This window comes from Ceratotherium simum, chromosome 40, assembly GCF_057802395.1.
Source record: "Ceratotherium simum simum isolate JZ-2026a chromosome 40, ASM5780239v1, whole genome shotgun sequence".
Classification (NCBI taxonomy): Eukaryota; Metazoa; Chordata; class Mammalia; order Perissodactyla; family Rhinocerotidae; genus Ceratotherium; species Ceratotherium simum.
This window is the reverse complement of record NC_141939.1, coordinates 15,023,179-15,039,853: the sequence shown is the minus strand read 5'-3', so window position 1 is coordinate 15,039,853 and position 16,675 is coordinate 15,023,179. Positions and strand designations below refer to the sequence as shown.

Here is a 16,675-nt window from a genome sequence, read left to right as displayed (position 1 = left end):
CAGTTAGCATGTAAGTTCATACTGATCATAGTCAAGTGCTTTTTCCATTACATTTTCACACTGCATAGCAAATTCAGAAAATCACAGCCTAACAATTTATCATGAGTTTCTGAAGAAAAAAATCCCTTTAGGATGTAAATAAAACAAATAAAAAAACATAATTTAAGATAACATCCTAATTATTACAATTGTGAAAGTTATGTATGTACAAAGATAAGACTTTCTAAAGTTTTTTTTTTGATCCTATATTAGAAAAACATAGTGATCAAAAACAGTTTTTGGGATAATTGGGGACAATTTAATACGGACTGAATATTTACAGGTATGTGTATATGCACACGTACACAAACACACACACACAGGAAGTGTGTGCTGCACACACATTCAAATGCAGCACATGTTAACTGGTGAAACTAAATGAAGGAATGTAGGTATTCTTTATATTATTCTCTTGACTTTTCTATACGTTTAAAATTTTCCAGATTAAAAGTTGGAGAAAAACAATTTGGTTTGCCAGAGTAACAGAAACATAACTAAATGTGACCTTTTATTTCCACTCTTTGTGCAATTTAGAAACATAACTAAATGTGACCTTTTATTTCCACTCTTTGTGCAATTTAAAAAAGGAAGAAAATGTAATACCCGCAGTTGGCACAGTTGAAGTGATCTGGGTGGTAAGGGTCATTCTTGAATATCAGAGGCTGCTCATCGATGATGGCATGGCATTTCTGGCAGATGTATTTTCCAAGGCCTCTGGCTTTCTCACGATTATGACAGGGGCGACACAGATGTCTAAACAGAGCCAAAACTTTTTTAGAAACTTAAATTTGAAACCCAAGGGTCTCCCTAATAATTAAAAAGAAATATGCTTCCCATATCTGTGAAAAGAAATTAAAGAAACCATTTCTTTAAAAATCACTGTTGACTTAGAGCAGAATCAAGTTCTTTACATGAAAACTACTACTTTTTACATGAATAATTATTTATTCCAACCCAGATAATCTAACTAATTTTTAAGAAACTCCATCTTAAGTACCTATCCCCCTTTTGACGGCCCAGGAACACATGGAGCAGCCGTGCACTGTTGAACAGAAATTCTAGAGGCCTCTCCTAACAGGCACCAGACAAGTCAATACACTGCAGTCTTGAGTTCCTATACCTTAAATTCTGTGTCCTAAAGCACCTCCTTAGAGTCCCATGGGACTATATACATAAGCTTGTAGTAGTCCATGCTTATTCATCCACACCTGACAGGGATGAAAAACTCCTACCTCCCAGCATTCTTGACAAACCCAATATCTGCTAGAACTTCCTGGCACAGGTCACAGCGGAAGCACTCAGGATGCCAGCTGTTATTCATGGCTTTGATAACGCGGCCAATGATGAACTCCCCTGTGAGAAAGCAACACACAAAGGATGTCATGTGGAATCTTACTGCTGAAAGCAGTTAAGTCACAATATGTTTAAACCTTTCTGCACAAATAGGGACTTTTATGTATGTGTCTACCATAGTAAGCACTACCTTAGAAAAAAATGTTTTCTATTTCATTTGGGTCCTTGTTTTTGATTCTGCAGCCATATTTTTGGGCCGTCTTATCACATCTCTGAATCTGGCTTTCCTTTTCCAAACGATGGATTGGGCTCTCTTGAATGCTTTTTGGTTATTTCTGCTCATTGTTGACAAAGAAAACTAAATTCATAGCACATTTTCTTGTAACCCATACTTAATTTCTTCTTTCATTAAACCTTTAAAGCCTTCTACTCAGTCTCTCCAGTCTCTGGAGACCGCCTAGGGGAGCTGCCAGCAGCAATGAAGCGGCTAAGATGCAGGCAAGTCAGGCGCGTGTGTACCACACAGTCCTCACGCATCTGGAGCACGCCAGTGACGCCTTCCCTGTCTCCTTCCCGCAAACCCAAAAGTGAGTAGGTGAAGGTTGCATTAACAGGGGAAAAGCACCTTCCAAAAGATCATCTAAAAGAAGTCCTCGTTAGTCTGAAATACCTTTATACTAGATGTCCTTAAAAATCAATTCTCTCTGGGTTTTGATACTCTTCCAATTTGTTATATATTAATAACAGGGAAGAGGAGTGATAAAGTACCTAAATGCTATTTATAATGAGCATCAAAACCCATTTTTTCTACTGACACTTTAGTAGTATTAAATAACTTACGTAATTTTGAAACTTACTTTTTACTTTGCATTCAACGGTAAAACTTACCACACTGATGACAGCAAGGAGCAAAAAGCATCTGAAAGTCATGCTCACAGTACTTCCTTCCCTCGAACTGCAATGGAAAGTACCATCAACTGGTAAATGTGACACACTCACAGGAGGAATATCATTGTTCTATGGAGCCACACAGGGAAGATCTTTGTGAACTAAGAGCTCTGCCCTAAGAATTTATAATTCTATTGAGATTTTTAAAAGTAGATATACTTTTGTACCTTCCATACCTCTACATGTGGGTACAGGAAAGATACCCTGAACAAGTTGAGACTAGAACTAACACTATGCCTCCAGAGTATGGTGACCTTGCCTCTAACTATGCTTCGTTATTTTTTGGCTCACATATTCTACCTTTAAGAGTCTGATAAAAGCTACAGACCCCTCGCCCCAGAAAATATGCACATATATACAAACTCCTCCCCATAATTTTTTAGGCTAATATCTAAAATATTTTACTGTAAGCTTTTAAACACTTACAGAGGGTAAATATTTTAGCAAATTTTAAATTTAAACATTTTTAAATGGGGCAAAAACTCATTAAAAAATAAACATATTCTTTTTTTAACAGTTGGAAAATCTACATACTTCATTTCTCTCCTTGAACTGTTTCCATTTCATTTCCCCCAAAGGTTTATCCTAGTATGATATTTTTTATACTAAAATCTTTTACTAATCACCCTAACACACTTCTCTGCAATTAAAATGTATATAATGAAACTTTAAAATTTGTTTTACTTTCTGAATCTATAAGGCTCTAAAGTTAACATTCTTTTTCTTTTGGATTAAGTTATCATTACGATGATTATTAGTACACAAATGATCAAAACATAAATATGTTAGAAATATTGAATTTTATTTTTTACTATTTAATTATTTATTTGAAAAGTATCTCTTCACGAGATGAGCAGGGCCACTCTTTCCCCTCACAATTAGTTCAGTATCCATGGATAAATATGACTTAGCATTAGAAGAGTCAGGGTTCAACATTCATTCTAGATTTATTTTCTATTTTAGGGGTTGCTTTTACCCTTTTCACATAGATAAGTCGTGGGAATTATATATCTCCCTTTGACTCTTTGAGCTCCTTATAAGTTATATGTCAAAAATCACATACTGTTTGCTGATCAAAATCCATTTTTAATGATCTATCAGTTGTCAACTGAATTTCCTCAGTTACGGCAATTAGCTGCAGATTTAGCTCATTCAATTTATTGAACATATCCACCATAGCTTAATTGGCAGACCAATTAAAGCTGATTTATTTTGTGCCAGAAAGAGTCTTACTTCATTTTTAAACTCAAATGAATGAGCTCTAATATATTTAATAAATCTATTTTTAAAACAGAACAGAAAATAACAGAAAGTAACAAATCAATATGCTATTACTCAATACTTTGTCATAATGCACTGTAATGTGTAGCCCAAAGTGGAAGTCGAAGTGAGATATGTTCCTTTATTGAATGTACATTATGTATATTATGTTTAGATTTTAGCGGTAATTAAAAAAATAAATCAAATATAAAAACCCAGAAATAACTCCATTAATTTAGTTAGAAACGATCAATATTTTATTGGCCACCCCAGTCTTAATCAGTGGGGGAAGAATGGTCTCAGAACTGTTTGTCTCAATCGGCCATTTAAGTTTAATAGGAAGAGACTGGTTAATGATAAAAATGCATCGTAAAACCTTCACAAGGAAAGGACAATGTTCGTGGACCATTTATTTTGTATGTGTGTGTGTGGCAGTTTTAAGTTGTTAGTTTTTGAAATCAGTACTCTTTAACATGCAAACAACTTGACCAAAAATCTGCCACAGAATTTTGAGACCCATTAAAACAAAGTTCAATGAGAAAAAAAGAAACGATCAACTTTTACTCTGTACTTAATGAAAGAGAAAGACATATATTGCCTAAAAGCACTAAGCAAAACCAGTCCAGCAGTTAGCATATATACTCTATTTGTTAGCAGAAGGCAGAAAAAATTAGGATCGCTTGTAATTTGAATAAGTCTTTCAAGATATGGTTCAACTAGGATCATAGGAGTGAGGAACACAGACAGTAGATCCAGACTGCCAGAGTTTAAATCCTGGCTGGACCACCGACCAGCTGTGTGACTTCGGGCAAGCTGCCTAACCTCTCAGTGCCTCATGCAAGTCCACACTTATTCTGCTCTGGCACTTTGCTCTAGCTCATCACACATATGCACCATGTTCACAACTCTTAGCACTGCTCTCTTTGCTTTGCTCTTGCAGGACTCTCCCTTTAAAAGGATGAGTCTTTGAAATTAGGGGATGAAAAAGGCAAAGTCCTAAAAGGAGAGTTGTCACAACTACTCCCACATCCCCAAATCCACCACATACCTGAATACAGAACGTCCAACAGACTTCCTGAAGCCAAGCTCCATCCTCAACAAGAAAATACACAGGGCAGGGAAAGATTGGAAGCCTTATGGGCTTAAGGACCCCTGACTAATCCCTTTTGATAGGTGTCCTGGAGCAATTCATCACAGTAAGATTTGAGATTCCTTTCTTCTATAAAGCGGGACAAGTGCTATTGTGAATACAAATATATTATCAGGCAAATCAATTTTAGGAAGAAAAATCCAGAAATTGAGTTCCTTGAAACCAGAATACAAAGATTCTGAAATGGAATCCCTTGAAACCATCCATATTGCAAATCTCTTCAGACCCTGGGCCGTGCACAGCCCAGTATGAGGACTGCTGCAGTGGAGAACTTCTTTTGCTATAATGAGCCGCCTTTTTTCTACAGTGTATAGCAATGGTCCAACACAGTTATGGCTCAATTTCTGAGCCTAGGAGAAAGGCCAGAAGTTGATCCCATGTAAAAATGAAGAAAAAACAGAAATCATAAATTGGGAAGAATCAAACTTCTGTAAATACTGCCTTTCTAAGTAACTACATGTTACAACCCAAAATTGGTTTAAAATACAATAAGCCTATAAGAAATATTAATGCTCCAAATTAGTAGTGTTTAAACAAAATGCCTAAGAACCCTGAAGTCCTACCACCTGCACAGGGAACAGGATTTGTTCAGTACGGGAGAGGATGAACTCCAGACAAGAACTGCTCCGCTTTTGTGTGTGTGTGTGTGTGGGGGGGGATCAGCCCTGAGCTAACATCCGATGCCAATCCTCCTCTTTTTTGCTGTGAAGATTGGCCCTGGGCTAGCACCCGTGCCCATCCTCCTCCATTTTATATGGGACGCCGCCACAGCGTGGCTTCACAAGTGGCGCGTTGGTGCACGCCGGGGATCCGGGCCTGCGAACCCCGGGCCACCAAAGGGGAGCGCGCACTTAACCGCTATGCCACTGGGCCGGCCCCGAATAGCTGTGCTTTTGACTGTTTTAAGTTTTGGAGTTCTGTAAAGATTCTTTTAGCCGGGGAAAAAAAGACTACTGCTGTTTTAAAAAAAGCTCAGAATTAGAAACTCAGCTGATGGTTTCACTTCAAGTCAAGTGCAAATGTTGGAAATTCTCACTTGGTGATTTGTACTGGTTTGTCATAAACTGCTCTGAGGTGAGTGGGTCAGCAGATAAGCACCTCCTCTAGTTGGAAGGTTCCCTCCCAACCAGTCTTCCCTTCTCAGGTTTCAGCCTTCCTGAGTCATCATGATTCCATGTAAGAGGAAATGAGGGAAGAAATCTCGTTGTAAAACATCTTCCTACTAAATCACTCATCATAAATTGTCTTTCCTGTTATTTATTTTGTGATAGAGAAAAAAGAACACATTGGGAAATTCAAACTAAGATGGAGAGAGAAAGAAATCTGAAGCATCAACAAAGAACCCAGCCTCTAAATGTGTACTAGGGCAGGGTGAGAAAGGCTGCACGCTGAGTCCCTGGTCTTTGGGTCAGTCCATCCCAATTTGTAATATTTCTGGAACTATACCACTCTATATTGGTTGGTTCCATTTCACTCCAAAAGTATTTTCTTTTTTTTTTTTAAAGATTTTATTTATTTTATTTTTTCCCCCCAAAGCCCCAGTGGATAGTTGTGTGTCGTAGCTGCACATCCTTCTAGTTGCTGTATGTGGGACTCGGCCTCAGGATGAACGGAGAAGTGGTGCCTCGATGCGCACCCGGGATCCGAACCCGGGCCGCCAGCATCGCAGCGCGCGCACTTAACCACCAAGCCACAGGGCCGGCCCCAAAAGTATTTTCTTAGGGAAAAAATTAAGATAATCCTTTTACTGGAGATAATCCCAGATGTCACAAAGTTAGATTTAGGAACCACTATAGTGACTGTATATAGCTGATGTAAGGGCCTTTGGGTTGAATGGGTATTTCCGAAATGGCATTTAATCAGCCTTCTCACGCCACCAATGATCTGGTCATTTTACAAATATTTCTTCACGTGTACTGGAGGGTTGGAGATACTGATAACTTATGAAAAGCAGCACTGATGAAAACAGATTTCCCTTTGGAGGTAACTACAACACCAAATTTAAAGATCACTAATCATATATAACTGATACATTTATAAAATCTCTCTAAACTTTCCTGGTCTGAAAATGAGAAAAGAACCATGAAAGCTGTCTTCAAGTTCTATCCGAATCAGTTTGAAGATTGTATTCACTCCTGGAACAAGGACATGGTGTGGTCTATACAGCATGCCATTGTAGGCTTTCCATAAATATTTGTTGAATGACTGAATGAAACAGCAGTGATGGGCGTATACAAGGCAGCATTATCTATCAGATTTTAAAAATATCATTCCTAGGAAACCATTTCAGTTTCAGTGAGAGTCAGGGCATACAGGGGAGGAGAACATAGCTTGTGGAGACAAGCAGGCCTGAGATAAAATCCTGATTTGATTACTTATCCACCAGTTAACTGCTGACAAAGTCTCTGAGCCTCATCATGGCCATAAGTAAATTGGGAATAAAAATACCTAACTTGCAGGGTTTGTGTGAGAATCAAATGAAAGAAAAAGAATAAGAACAACTGTTTGTAAAACGTCTAGTACAGTGCATGGCTCATAAGAGGGGTTTAATAGTTACTCAGAAATAAAAATATAATTCATAAATCTTCTAAAATTAGCACTTATAGGGCATTTATTCATGCATAAAGGACTACATTCCAGACAAGGTGAAGGAATGTGAAGTAACACAAGCCAGGTGGACCCCCACCTTGGAGAGACTCGCATGAAACTGGGAAGCAGTAACTCAACTCTTGGTGGTGATGGAAAGCAACACCACTGTTGTTGTTTTAACATGTTTACATTGTTTTCATTAGGACCCTGATCACTATCTTCTGATAGAGATAAAATTTCAAAATGAATAATTTTTATAATCATTAATATTTAAAAGTTATTTAAAATTAAAATACACAAGTATAATATTTGAATAGAGAAAATGAATTTCAGTTTGGGGAACCAGTTCTAATTACTATACAGAAAACGTATCTTGCCTTCTGCTAAATGAGGATGATATTTTCATTACAAATAGTTGAGTGATAAACTATACAAGAGTGATATACTTATCTTCCCTTGCGCCAATTTAAATAAGAAAATATAGGCTTTCTTTAGGGTCTTTCTTAAGTGAATTCTTTCTAGAAATACTTTCTAATTAAATTTATGGCATAATAACTTGGACTACAGTCAAATTCTTAGAGACAGGACTATAGAAGGCGTTTGTTTTGTGTAGGGTATTGCCTAAACAACCTGGGGCACACGCTCATTTAGAATCGACTTGCTATTACCTAGTGAAAGGATGCCCTCATTGTTACCTATTCATGAAAGGATGCCCTCATTGTTTAGGGCCATGGTTCTCAACCAGGGTGATTCTGCTGCCCAGCTGATATTTGGCAATGTATGGAGATATTTTTGGTTGTCACAACTGGGGATCTAGTGGGTAGAGACTAGGAATGTTACTAAACATCCTACAATGCACAGGACAGTCCCCACAACAAAGAATGATCCAGCTCAAAAGGTCAGTAGTGCTGAGGACGAGGAACCCTGGTTTAGTGTGTCTAAGCTTTACTTTTCTGAAGTTGTACCCACTGGAAAGTGGAGGAAGAGAGTGGGCTAACTTATGGGGTAATGTACTTGCTACACTGGTTCAAACTCATAACCCTATGAGACGTGTGATTATCCCCTTGTTAGAGGAAATTGAAATTCAGATAGATTAAATAACTTGCACCAAAGCCAGTGGAACTGAGATTCAAATCCAAGGCTGTCAGATCCCAAAATCTGTGCTTCTTCCTGTGTATCCACAACCTCTCAGGCAGAGCAAGAGAGAATACAACCTAGAATTCTGAAATTATCCTGTGGATTTCTATCAGAACTCAAAAATCATGGTTGAACGATAACCCTGACTTCTCTGCCAACACACAATGTGACCTTTACTTCAGAATTGCTCACTTGAACACAGATGAAGAGCTAATTTTATTGGATATGGAACAATGACATTACAGCCTTGTACTACTGGGTTCCTTTTTGACCATGTACCAATAAAATGAATCCACCTTCTATCCCCACTGCACAAATCTGAGGAAAATGTCGAGGTCCTGAAAAGTCCTAATTATGGATACATGCTTCCTAAGACATCTTAGGATGCATAGCTTCATTGATGGCTTCTCTCAGTCAGCAAATATCCAGAGCACCCTCGAAAGGCAAGGCACTATGCTAGGAGCCGTTGTAGATGTATGTACTAACAGTCTGTAAAACTACCTCAGGATTATTTTTTAAAACCTAGTGTCATCCATTTATTAAGCTCTTATCATGTGCCAGACACTGTGCTAAAGCACTTTAAACACCATCTATTCCAGTTTTCAGTGGATTCTAGGGGGAAAATCTGTCCACAAGTAGATTTAACTTTTCCATACTACCAACCAGTCCATAAGACTGTGAAGTTTTTGTATCTAACTTTCAATGACTTGACCTTGGTCAGTCTAGTCTAATCCACTGTAGCACAAGTTCCTTGAAGACTACGTCTATCTGGCTCATCATTCTATCCCAGAATATAACATGGTGCCTGGCACATAGTAACTGCCTAACTAATACTATAAATATTTGTTGAATGGATGGATAGGTCAATAAATGAACGAATAAATGTCACTCACAAAATCTCAGGGAAGTCAGACCCATCGAGCTCCTTAGCCTCCTCCAATCTGTGAAAGTTCCTCAGTCTTGCCCTGTCTTGTATGACCTTAACACTTTTGAAGGGTACTGGTCAGGTATTTTGTAGAGTGCTCCTCATTTTGGGTTTGTTTCATGATTAGACTGAGGTCATGGATTTTTGGGAAGAACACCACAGAGGCAACAATGTGCTCTACTTGTTGCAGCATCTGGGGGAGTATATGATATCAACATGACTTATGACTGATGTTAACCTTGAGTGCTTGGTTAATATCTGCCAGGTTTCCCCACTGCCAAGTTACTACTTCACCCCTGCTATATCCCTGGTAGAAATGAGTCATTAAGTCCAGCCCATACTCAAGGTGAGGAGAATTATGCTCCTTTCTTTTCTTTTTAATGTATACTCTTGGAAATAGAGTTTAAAGTTATTTGAATCACTTAAGCAAACTGGAGGGAGGAGAGCTTTTAATTCAAGAAATGATACTCCAATTACCAGAAGTGATTATATTAAGATCCCAACTTGATATAACATGTCACTCAATAACAGAACATTTTGGTAATGCCAGTATCCCCAAAATCATCTCTTAACTATGACTCCTCCATTGCTCCTTCCCCCCTAAAACAGAAAAAGAAGTAACTTCATTCAGTGTCAGTATGTCTGCAACTCACTTTCAAATCATTTGGCAAAAAATGGGTGTGGTGAGTGTGTGTGTGAGATGCACAGGGTACCTTATACTATTCTTTCCCTTTACTGTAGGTTTTAAATAAAACGTAAGTTTATTCAACACCACCACATTGGCCTGAACCTACATATCAAGACAGTGGTCCAGGGGCTGGCCCTGTGGCGTAGCAGTTAAGTGCATGCGCTCTGCTGCTGGTGGCCTGGGTTCAGATCCCGGGCGCGCACCGATGCACCGCTTGTATGGCCATGCTGTGGCGGCGTCCCATATAAAGCGGAGGAAGGTAGGCATGGATGTTAGCCCAGGGCCAGTCTTCCTCAGCAAAAAGAGGAGGATTGGCAACTGATGTTAGCTCAGGGCTAACCTTCCTCACACACACACACAAAAAGACGGTCCACATATGGTACTGAAAACACATCATGGCTCAGGAGTTCTACTCTTGGTTGTATCCACAACTGAAATCTCCTGTTTCCACTTAAGAATGCATTTCTTTCATTCACCACTCTGCATGCAGGCAAGATAAAGCTTGGACAATGTTCATGAGATGAACAATAGGAATTGGGTAAAGAGTACCAAGATTTTGAAGTATAGCCTGCAAATGTTTACATTAGAAAATGTCTGACCTAGTTCCTAGTTGGTATATTAGCGTTTTATCTTGCAATCTGTACCATCCAAGTACTGTATATATATCATTGTATTTATTAAGCACCTAATAGCTATCAAATACGGTAAAACAAGTGATAGAGATAATGAATTAGCTAGAACAGTCCTTGTACCTAAGATATTCAAAGTTTGATGGGATAAACATATAAATAAATAGCTATACTAAAATGTGTAAATGCTCTCCATACTAAAAGTATAAACAAAGTGCTGTGTCGACTCAGAGAGGATAACTGAAATGAAGCAGATGAGATAGGCTGAAAACAGCATTAATGATGTCTTGTATTAAGAAACACCTTGATGGCCGGCCCCGTGGCTTAGTGGTTAAGTGCGCGCGCTCCGCTACTGGCGGCCCGGATTCGGATCCTGGGTGCGCACCGACGCACTGCTTCTCCGGCCATGCTGAGGCCGCATCCCACATACAGCAACTAGAAGGATGTGCAGCTATGACCTACCACTATCTACTGGGGCTTTGGGGGAAAAATAAATTAAAAAAAAAAAAAAAAAAAAAAGAAACACCTTGAGTAAAGTAGTTCTTACTGACGATAGAAGCTGCAGAGCATAAGAATCATTAAGTTCTACCTTACCTTCTTCAGTGGTGATGGATTACAATATTAATGGCAAACTTTAAGTTTACTTTCTAAATCACATAATCTAGTGGGATTCAAATTTGCCTTGAGTAAGGAGCCAATATGGGTAATAATCCTGGTTGTTGCTAAATCACTCTTAAGGAGCTGCAGATGAGCCAGAAATACCTGCGCTCAGTCAGCTCACCTCCAGACATATATCCTAGTGAGTGGGTAGGAAACAACAGTCCAACTCTAGACTTGTCTTTGTGGCCAAAGGAAAGAATGTCCTGGCTACCTGATCCAAAACATCAGGAAGTTCCACAGTAAAAGTGAATCTCATTTTCAGGGGGAAGTGAGTGCTGAGAACCCACCACCTATGAGTCTTCACAGCTAGTCTTCTAGGGAAAAGAGTAGGGACAGTGGAAATGAGGGAAGGACGATGTTTTAATAATAAGACAAAAGCAATATCATAGGTATAGAGTGGAAAAGACACATTTGCTGTTGTTACCAAGACTGAAGCATATAAGTTGTGTCTCAAATGGAAAGCAAATCAGGTAAGTTTTCGAGCTTCCTTTTCTGGAAAACAATTTATTGCTAGACACAACTTTGTCTGAAAATGCATAATCTGAAAATGGAGATTACTTCTTGGAAGACTTGGATAGCTTTTTCTCTAATATTATTCCACCAAAAGGAAAAGTTGTATTCTCCACATGCAGGTTTACAAATTCCTGGCCTGAAAAAGGAGTTTTAATTATAAACGTAGCTAAAATAGCAATCTTCCTCAGGACTTAAGGGAGTTTAACCTGGGCAATAGCCCATCACAGGCATACCTTGGAGACACCGCAGGTTCAGTTCCTGACCACCATAGTAAAGCAAATATCACAATAAAGCAAGTCACAAAAATTTTTTGGTTTCCCACTGCATATAAAAGTTATGTTTACACTATACTGTAGTCTATTAAGTGTGCAATAGCATTATGTCTAAAAAAATGTATATACCTTAATCAAAAAATACTTTATTGCTAAAAAAATGCTAACCATCATCTGAGCCTTCAGCAAGTCATTGTCTTTTTGCTGGTGGAGGGTCTCGCCTCCATGTTGACGGCTGCTGACTGATCAGGGTGCTGGTTGCTGAAGGTGGGATGACTGTGGCAATTTCTTAAAATAAGACAACAATGGAGTTTACCACATTGCTTGCCTCTTCCTTTCATGAATGATTTCTCTGTAGCGTGTGATGCTGTTTGACAGCATTTTACCTACAGTATAACTTCTTTCAAAATTGGAGTCAGTCTTCTCAAACCCTGCCACTGCTTTATCAACTAAGTTTATGCGATATTCTAAATCCTTTGTTGTCATTTCAACAATCTTCACAGCATCTTCACCAAGAATAGATTCTATCTCAAGAAACCACTTTCTTGGCTCATCCATAAGAAGCAACTCTTCATCTGTTAGAGTTTTCTCATGAGCAATTCAGCACATCTTCAGGCTCCACTTCTAATTCTAGTTCTCTTGCTATTTCCACCACATCTGCAGTTAGTTACTTCCTCCACTGAAGTCTAGAACCCCTCAAAGTCATCCATGAGGGCTGGAATAAACTTCTTCCAAACTCCTGTTATTGCTGATATTTTGACCTCTCTCCATGAATCATAAATGTTCTTAATGGCATCTAGAATTGTGAATCCTTTCAAGGTTTTCAACTGACTTTGCCCAGATTATCAGAGGAATCACTATGGCAGCTACAGCCATATGAAAAGTTTTTTGGGTGTGTGTGTGTGTGTGCGCGCACGTGTGCGTGTGTGTGAGGAAGATTGGCCCTGAGCTAACATCTGTTTCAATCTTCTATTTTGTATGTGGGTCGCTGCCACAGCATGGCTTGATGAGTGGTGTTAGGTTCATGCCCAGGATCCGAACCTGTGAACCCTGGGCTGCTGAAGTGGAGCGCGCGAACTTAACCACTACGCCACTGGGCCAGCCCCTGAAAATATTTTTTAAATAATAAGACTTGAGGGGGCCGGCCCGTGGCTTAGCAGTTAAGTGCGCACGCTCTGCTACTGGCAGCCCGGGTTTGGATCCTGGGCGTGCACCGATGCACCGCTTCTCCAGCCATGCTGAGGCAGCGTCCCACATACAGCAACTAGAAGGATGTGCAACTATGACATACAACTATCTACTGGGGCTTTGGGGAGAAAGGGGGGAAAAAAGGGAGGAGGATTGGCAATAGATGTTAGCTCAGGGCTGGTCTTCCTCAGCAAAAAGGGGAGGATTGGCGTAGATGTTAGCTCAGGGCTGATCTTCCTCAAAAAAAAAAAAATAATAATAATAAAATAAATAAATAATAAGACTTGAAAGTTGAAATGATTCCTTGACCCATGGGCTGCAGAATGGATGCTGTGTTAGCAGGTGTGAAAACAACATTAATCTCATCATACATCTCTGTCAGAGCTCTTGGTGACCAGGTGCATTATCAATGAGCAGTAATATTTTGAAAGTAATCTTTTTTTCTGAGCAGTAGGTCTCAACAGTGGGCTTAAAATATGCAGTAAACCATGTTGTAAATAGATGTGCTGTCATCCAGGCTTTGTTATTCCACTTATAGAGCACAGGTAGAATAGATTAAGCATAATTCTTAAGGGATCTAGATTTTTGGAATGGTAAATGAGCAGTGACTTCAAGTTCAAGTCACCAGCTCCAATAGCACCTAACAAGAGAGTCAGCCTGTCCTTTGAAGCTTTGAAGCCAGGGATTGACTTCTCCTCTCCAGCTATGAAAGTCTTAGATGGCATCTTCTTCCAAGATAAGGATGCTTCATCTACACTGAAAATCTGCTGTTTAGTGTAGCCACCTTCATCCATCACCTTAGCCAGACCTTCTGGATAACTTGCAGCTTCTAGGTCAGCACTTGCTGCTTCTCCTTGCACTTTTATGTTATGGAGACGGCTTCTTTCCTTAAACCTCATGAATCACCCTCTGCTAGCTTCAAGCTTTTCTTCTGCAGCTTCCTCACCTCTCTCAGCCTTCGGAGAACTGAAGAGAGTTAGGGCCTTGCTCTGGATTAGGCTTTGGCTTAAGGGAATGTTGTGGCTGGTTGATCTTCTACCCAGACCACTAAAACTTTCCCCCTTTCAGTAATAAGGCTGTTTTGCTTTCTTACCATTTGTGTGCTCAATGGAATAGCACTTTTAATTTCCTTTAAGAACTTTCCTTTGTACTCACAACTTGGCTAACTGTTTGGCGCAAGAGGCCTAGCTTTCAGCCTACCTTGGCTTTCTACTGCCTTCCTCACTAAGCTTAATCATTTCTAGCTTTTGATTCAAAGTGAGAGACATGTGACTCTTCCTTTCACTTGAACAGTTAGAGGCCATTATACGGTTATTAATTGGCCCAGATTCAATACTGTTGTGTCTCAGGGAGGAGGGAGGCTCAAGGAGAGGGAGGGAGACAAGGGCATGGCTGGTTGGTGGAGCAGCCAGAACACACACAACATTGGCTGATGAAGTTGCCTGTCTTATACAGGCGTGGTTCATGGTTCAAAACAACTACAACAGTAACATCAAAGATCACTGATCACAGATCACCACAACAAATGAAAAGTTTGAAATACTGCAGGAATTACCAAAATGTGACACAGAGACATGAAGTGAGCAAATGTTGTTGGAAAAATGGTGCCAAAAGACTTGCTCGATGCAGGGTTGCCACAAACTTTCAGTTTATAAAATACACAATACCTGTGGACTGCAATAAAATGAGGTATGCCTGTGCTAGGCTAGTTCTGGGTATTCCTAACATCCTTTAGAATAATATCAGACAGACCCAGGGAGGGTATTTATAGTCCAGAAGGAAAGAGGACTGAGAGGCGGGCAGGTGGACAAGCGTGAGTCATGCTTTATTCTGTCCACTCAGGCGCGGACAGAGCCCTTTCTCGACTAAGCACAAGTGGCGTGGCAGCTGACAGTACCCACACACAGAACTAGGAGCTTAGGAGGTGATCGTGCTTAATTCCAAAGTGGCAGGCAAAGGGACAATATAGGAAAAAGAAAGTGATAGAAAGGGAATAGTAGGCCAGGGAAATAAGAAAAATATTTGGGAAAAACAGCCTGCCTTTCTCTTTTGAGTTCTTCTCTATTGTTCCTCTGGAATCTCTCCTAAGGCCTTTGCCATAATTACTCATTTCAATAAAAATATCTTAGATTTGAAAAGAATACGTAAGGGAAAGAATACCATATTGGATATTAGGAGATCAAACCAAGTTCTAATCCCATTCACACCACAAATCTGCTGTGATATCAAGGACATTTCAACCTCTCTGGGCCTCAAGTGAAAACAAAGGTAGAGGTAAGAAGGGGATTTACAGAGTATAAAGGCTGATGTTCCCTCTGGAGGCAGATTCCTGTGATCCCTGTCAATGTGCTGTGGAGTCTCACCTCCTTCCTTCCAGTCCCGGCGCCCCTCCACTGTGACTCAGAGACCTGCGATGTCCTGTCAAGACTCCACAGAAGCAGGTCCTTAGGTCCTTTTACTCAATTGAGTAACACTCCCTCCCTTTCTCTTCCTGCTGCCTCAGCCCCCAGGGACTTCCTTTTCTTCTTCAAGAATCTAGTCGTCACTCTCCTCATGACCAATGGCGGCCCCACCCACAACCTCAGGGGGAGCTGTTACCCGCAGCCCCTCTCCCCCCACCCGGCCTCTGCCCGCCTGCTGCTGGATTGCGCCTCTCCTACTCCTGTCCCACCCCAACTGTCACTTGCCATTCCCATCCCAAAGCCATCATTCTTGACAGGAAAGAGATTCCCACTGCCCAAGGCAGGAGTTAGGAAGCAGTGAAAAAAAACAGAAAAAGAACTCCTATTCCTATTGCCAGGGTTTTTGTTGTAGGGAACTTGTGTTTCTGAGGCACAGTAGGAGCTTACAAAGTGTGTTCTAGTGAATGAAATAGTGTTTCCCAATCAAAACTCTTAAAGCTGTTTCCCAGAGTTGTGTTACTATCGACCCAGCAGTTCTGTATTCCATATACCCATGATGGCGTAAACAGTTTGTCTGCAGGCTGGCCAGGGAACCTCACTCTCAGGAGGCATTGTTTCTATGGGAAAATGCTGTCTGAGCAGCAAACAACTGACTTACTAGTGCTCTTTAAAAACCACCTTTCCCTCCTCAGGAATGGCTTTTAAAACAGATAAATTAAAAAATCTGCTAGGCAGAAGAAGAAAGCAAATTAACAGCCATCTCCGGCTGTAACATAGTTCTGTGTACATATATTATCATACAGACACACATATGAATAATGTATATATACACAAATATGTAAGGAATAACTTGGTAAAAGTAAATGATCTAATTCATCTCTCTCACACACACACGCACACACACACACATCACTCTTATCTTCATGAAGAGCATGGAGTCAGCCTCGCTAGACCAGTCCCAAAAGTAGATGTATTCTGTGAG

General features: G+C 40.0%; 1 protein-coding gene across 4 annotated transcripts in view; it reads right to left on the bottom strand.

Moving 5' to 3' along the window:
* The window catches only part of LIMS1 (LIM zinc finger domain containing 1), a 170,384-nt gene that overhangs the window by 10,973 nt on the left and 142,736 nt on the right, over nt 1-16,675 (bottom strand). For all 4 annotated transcript variants that reach the window (XM_087426338.1, XM_087426337.1, XM_087426336.1 and 1 more), the window contains exons 3-5: nt 2,221-2,287; nt 1,272-1,392; nt 643-792 (exon numbers count right to left, since the gene is read on the bottom strand). In XM_087426338.1, the coding sequence (XP_087282464.1) occupies nt 643-792; nt 1,272-1,392; nt 2,221-2,287 (338 nt within the window). The remainder of the gene's footprint in view (nt 1-642; nt 793-1,271; nt 1,393-2,220; nt 2,288-16,675) is intronic.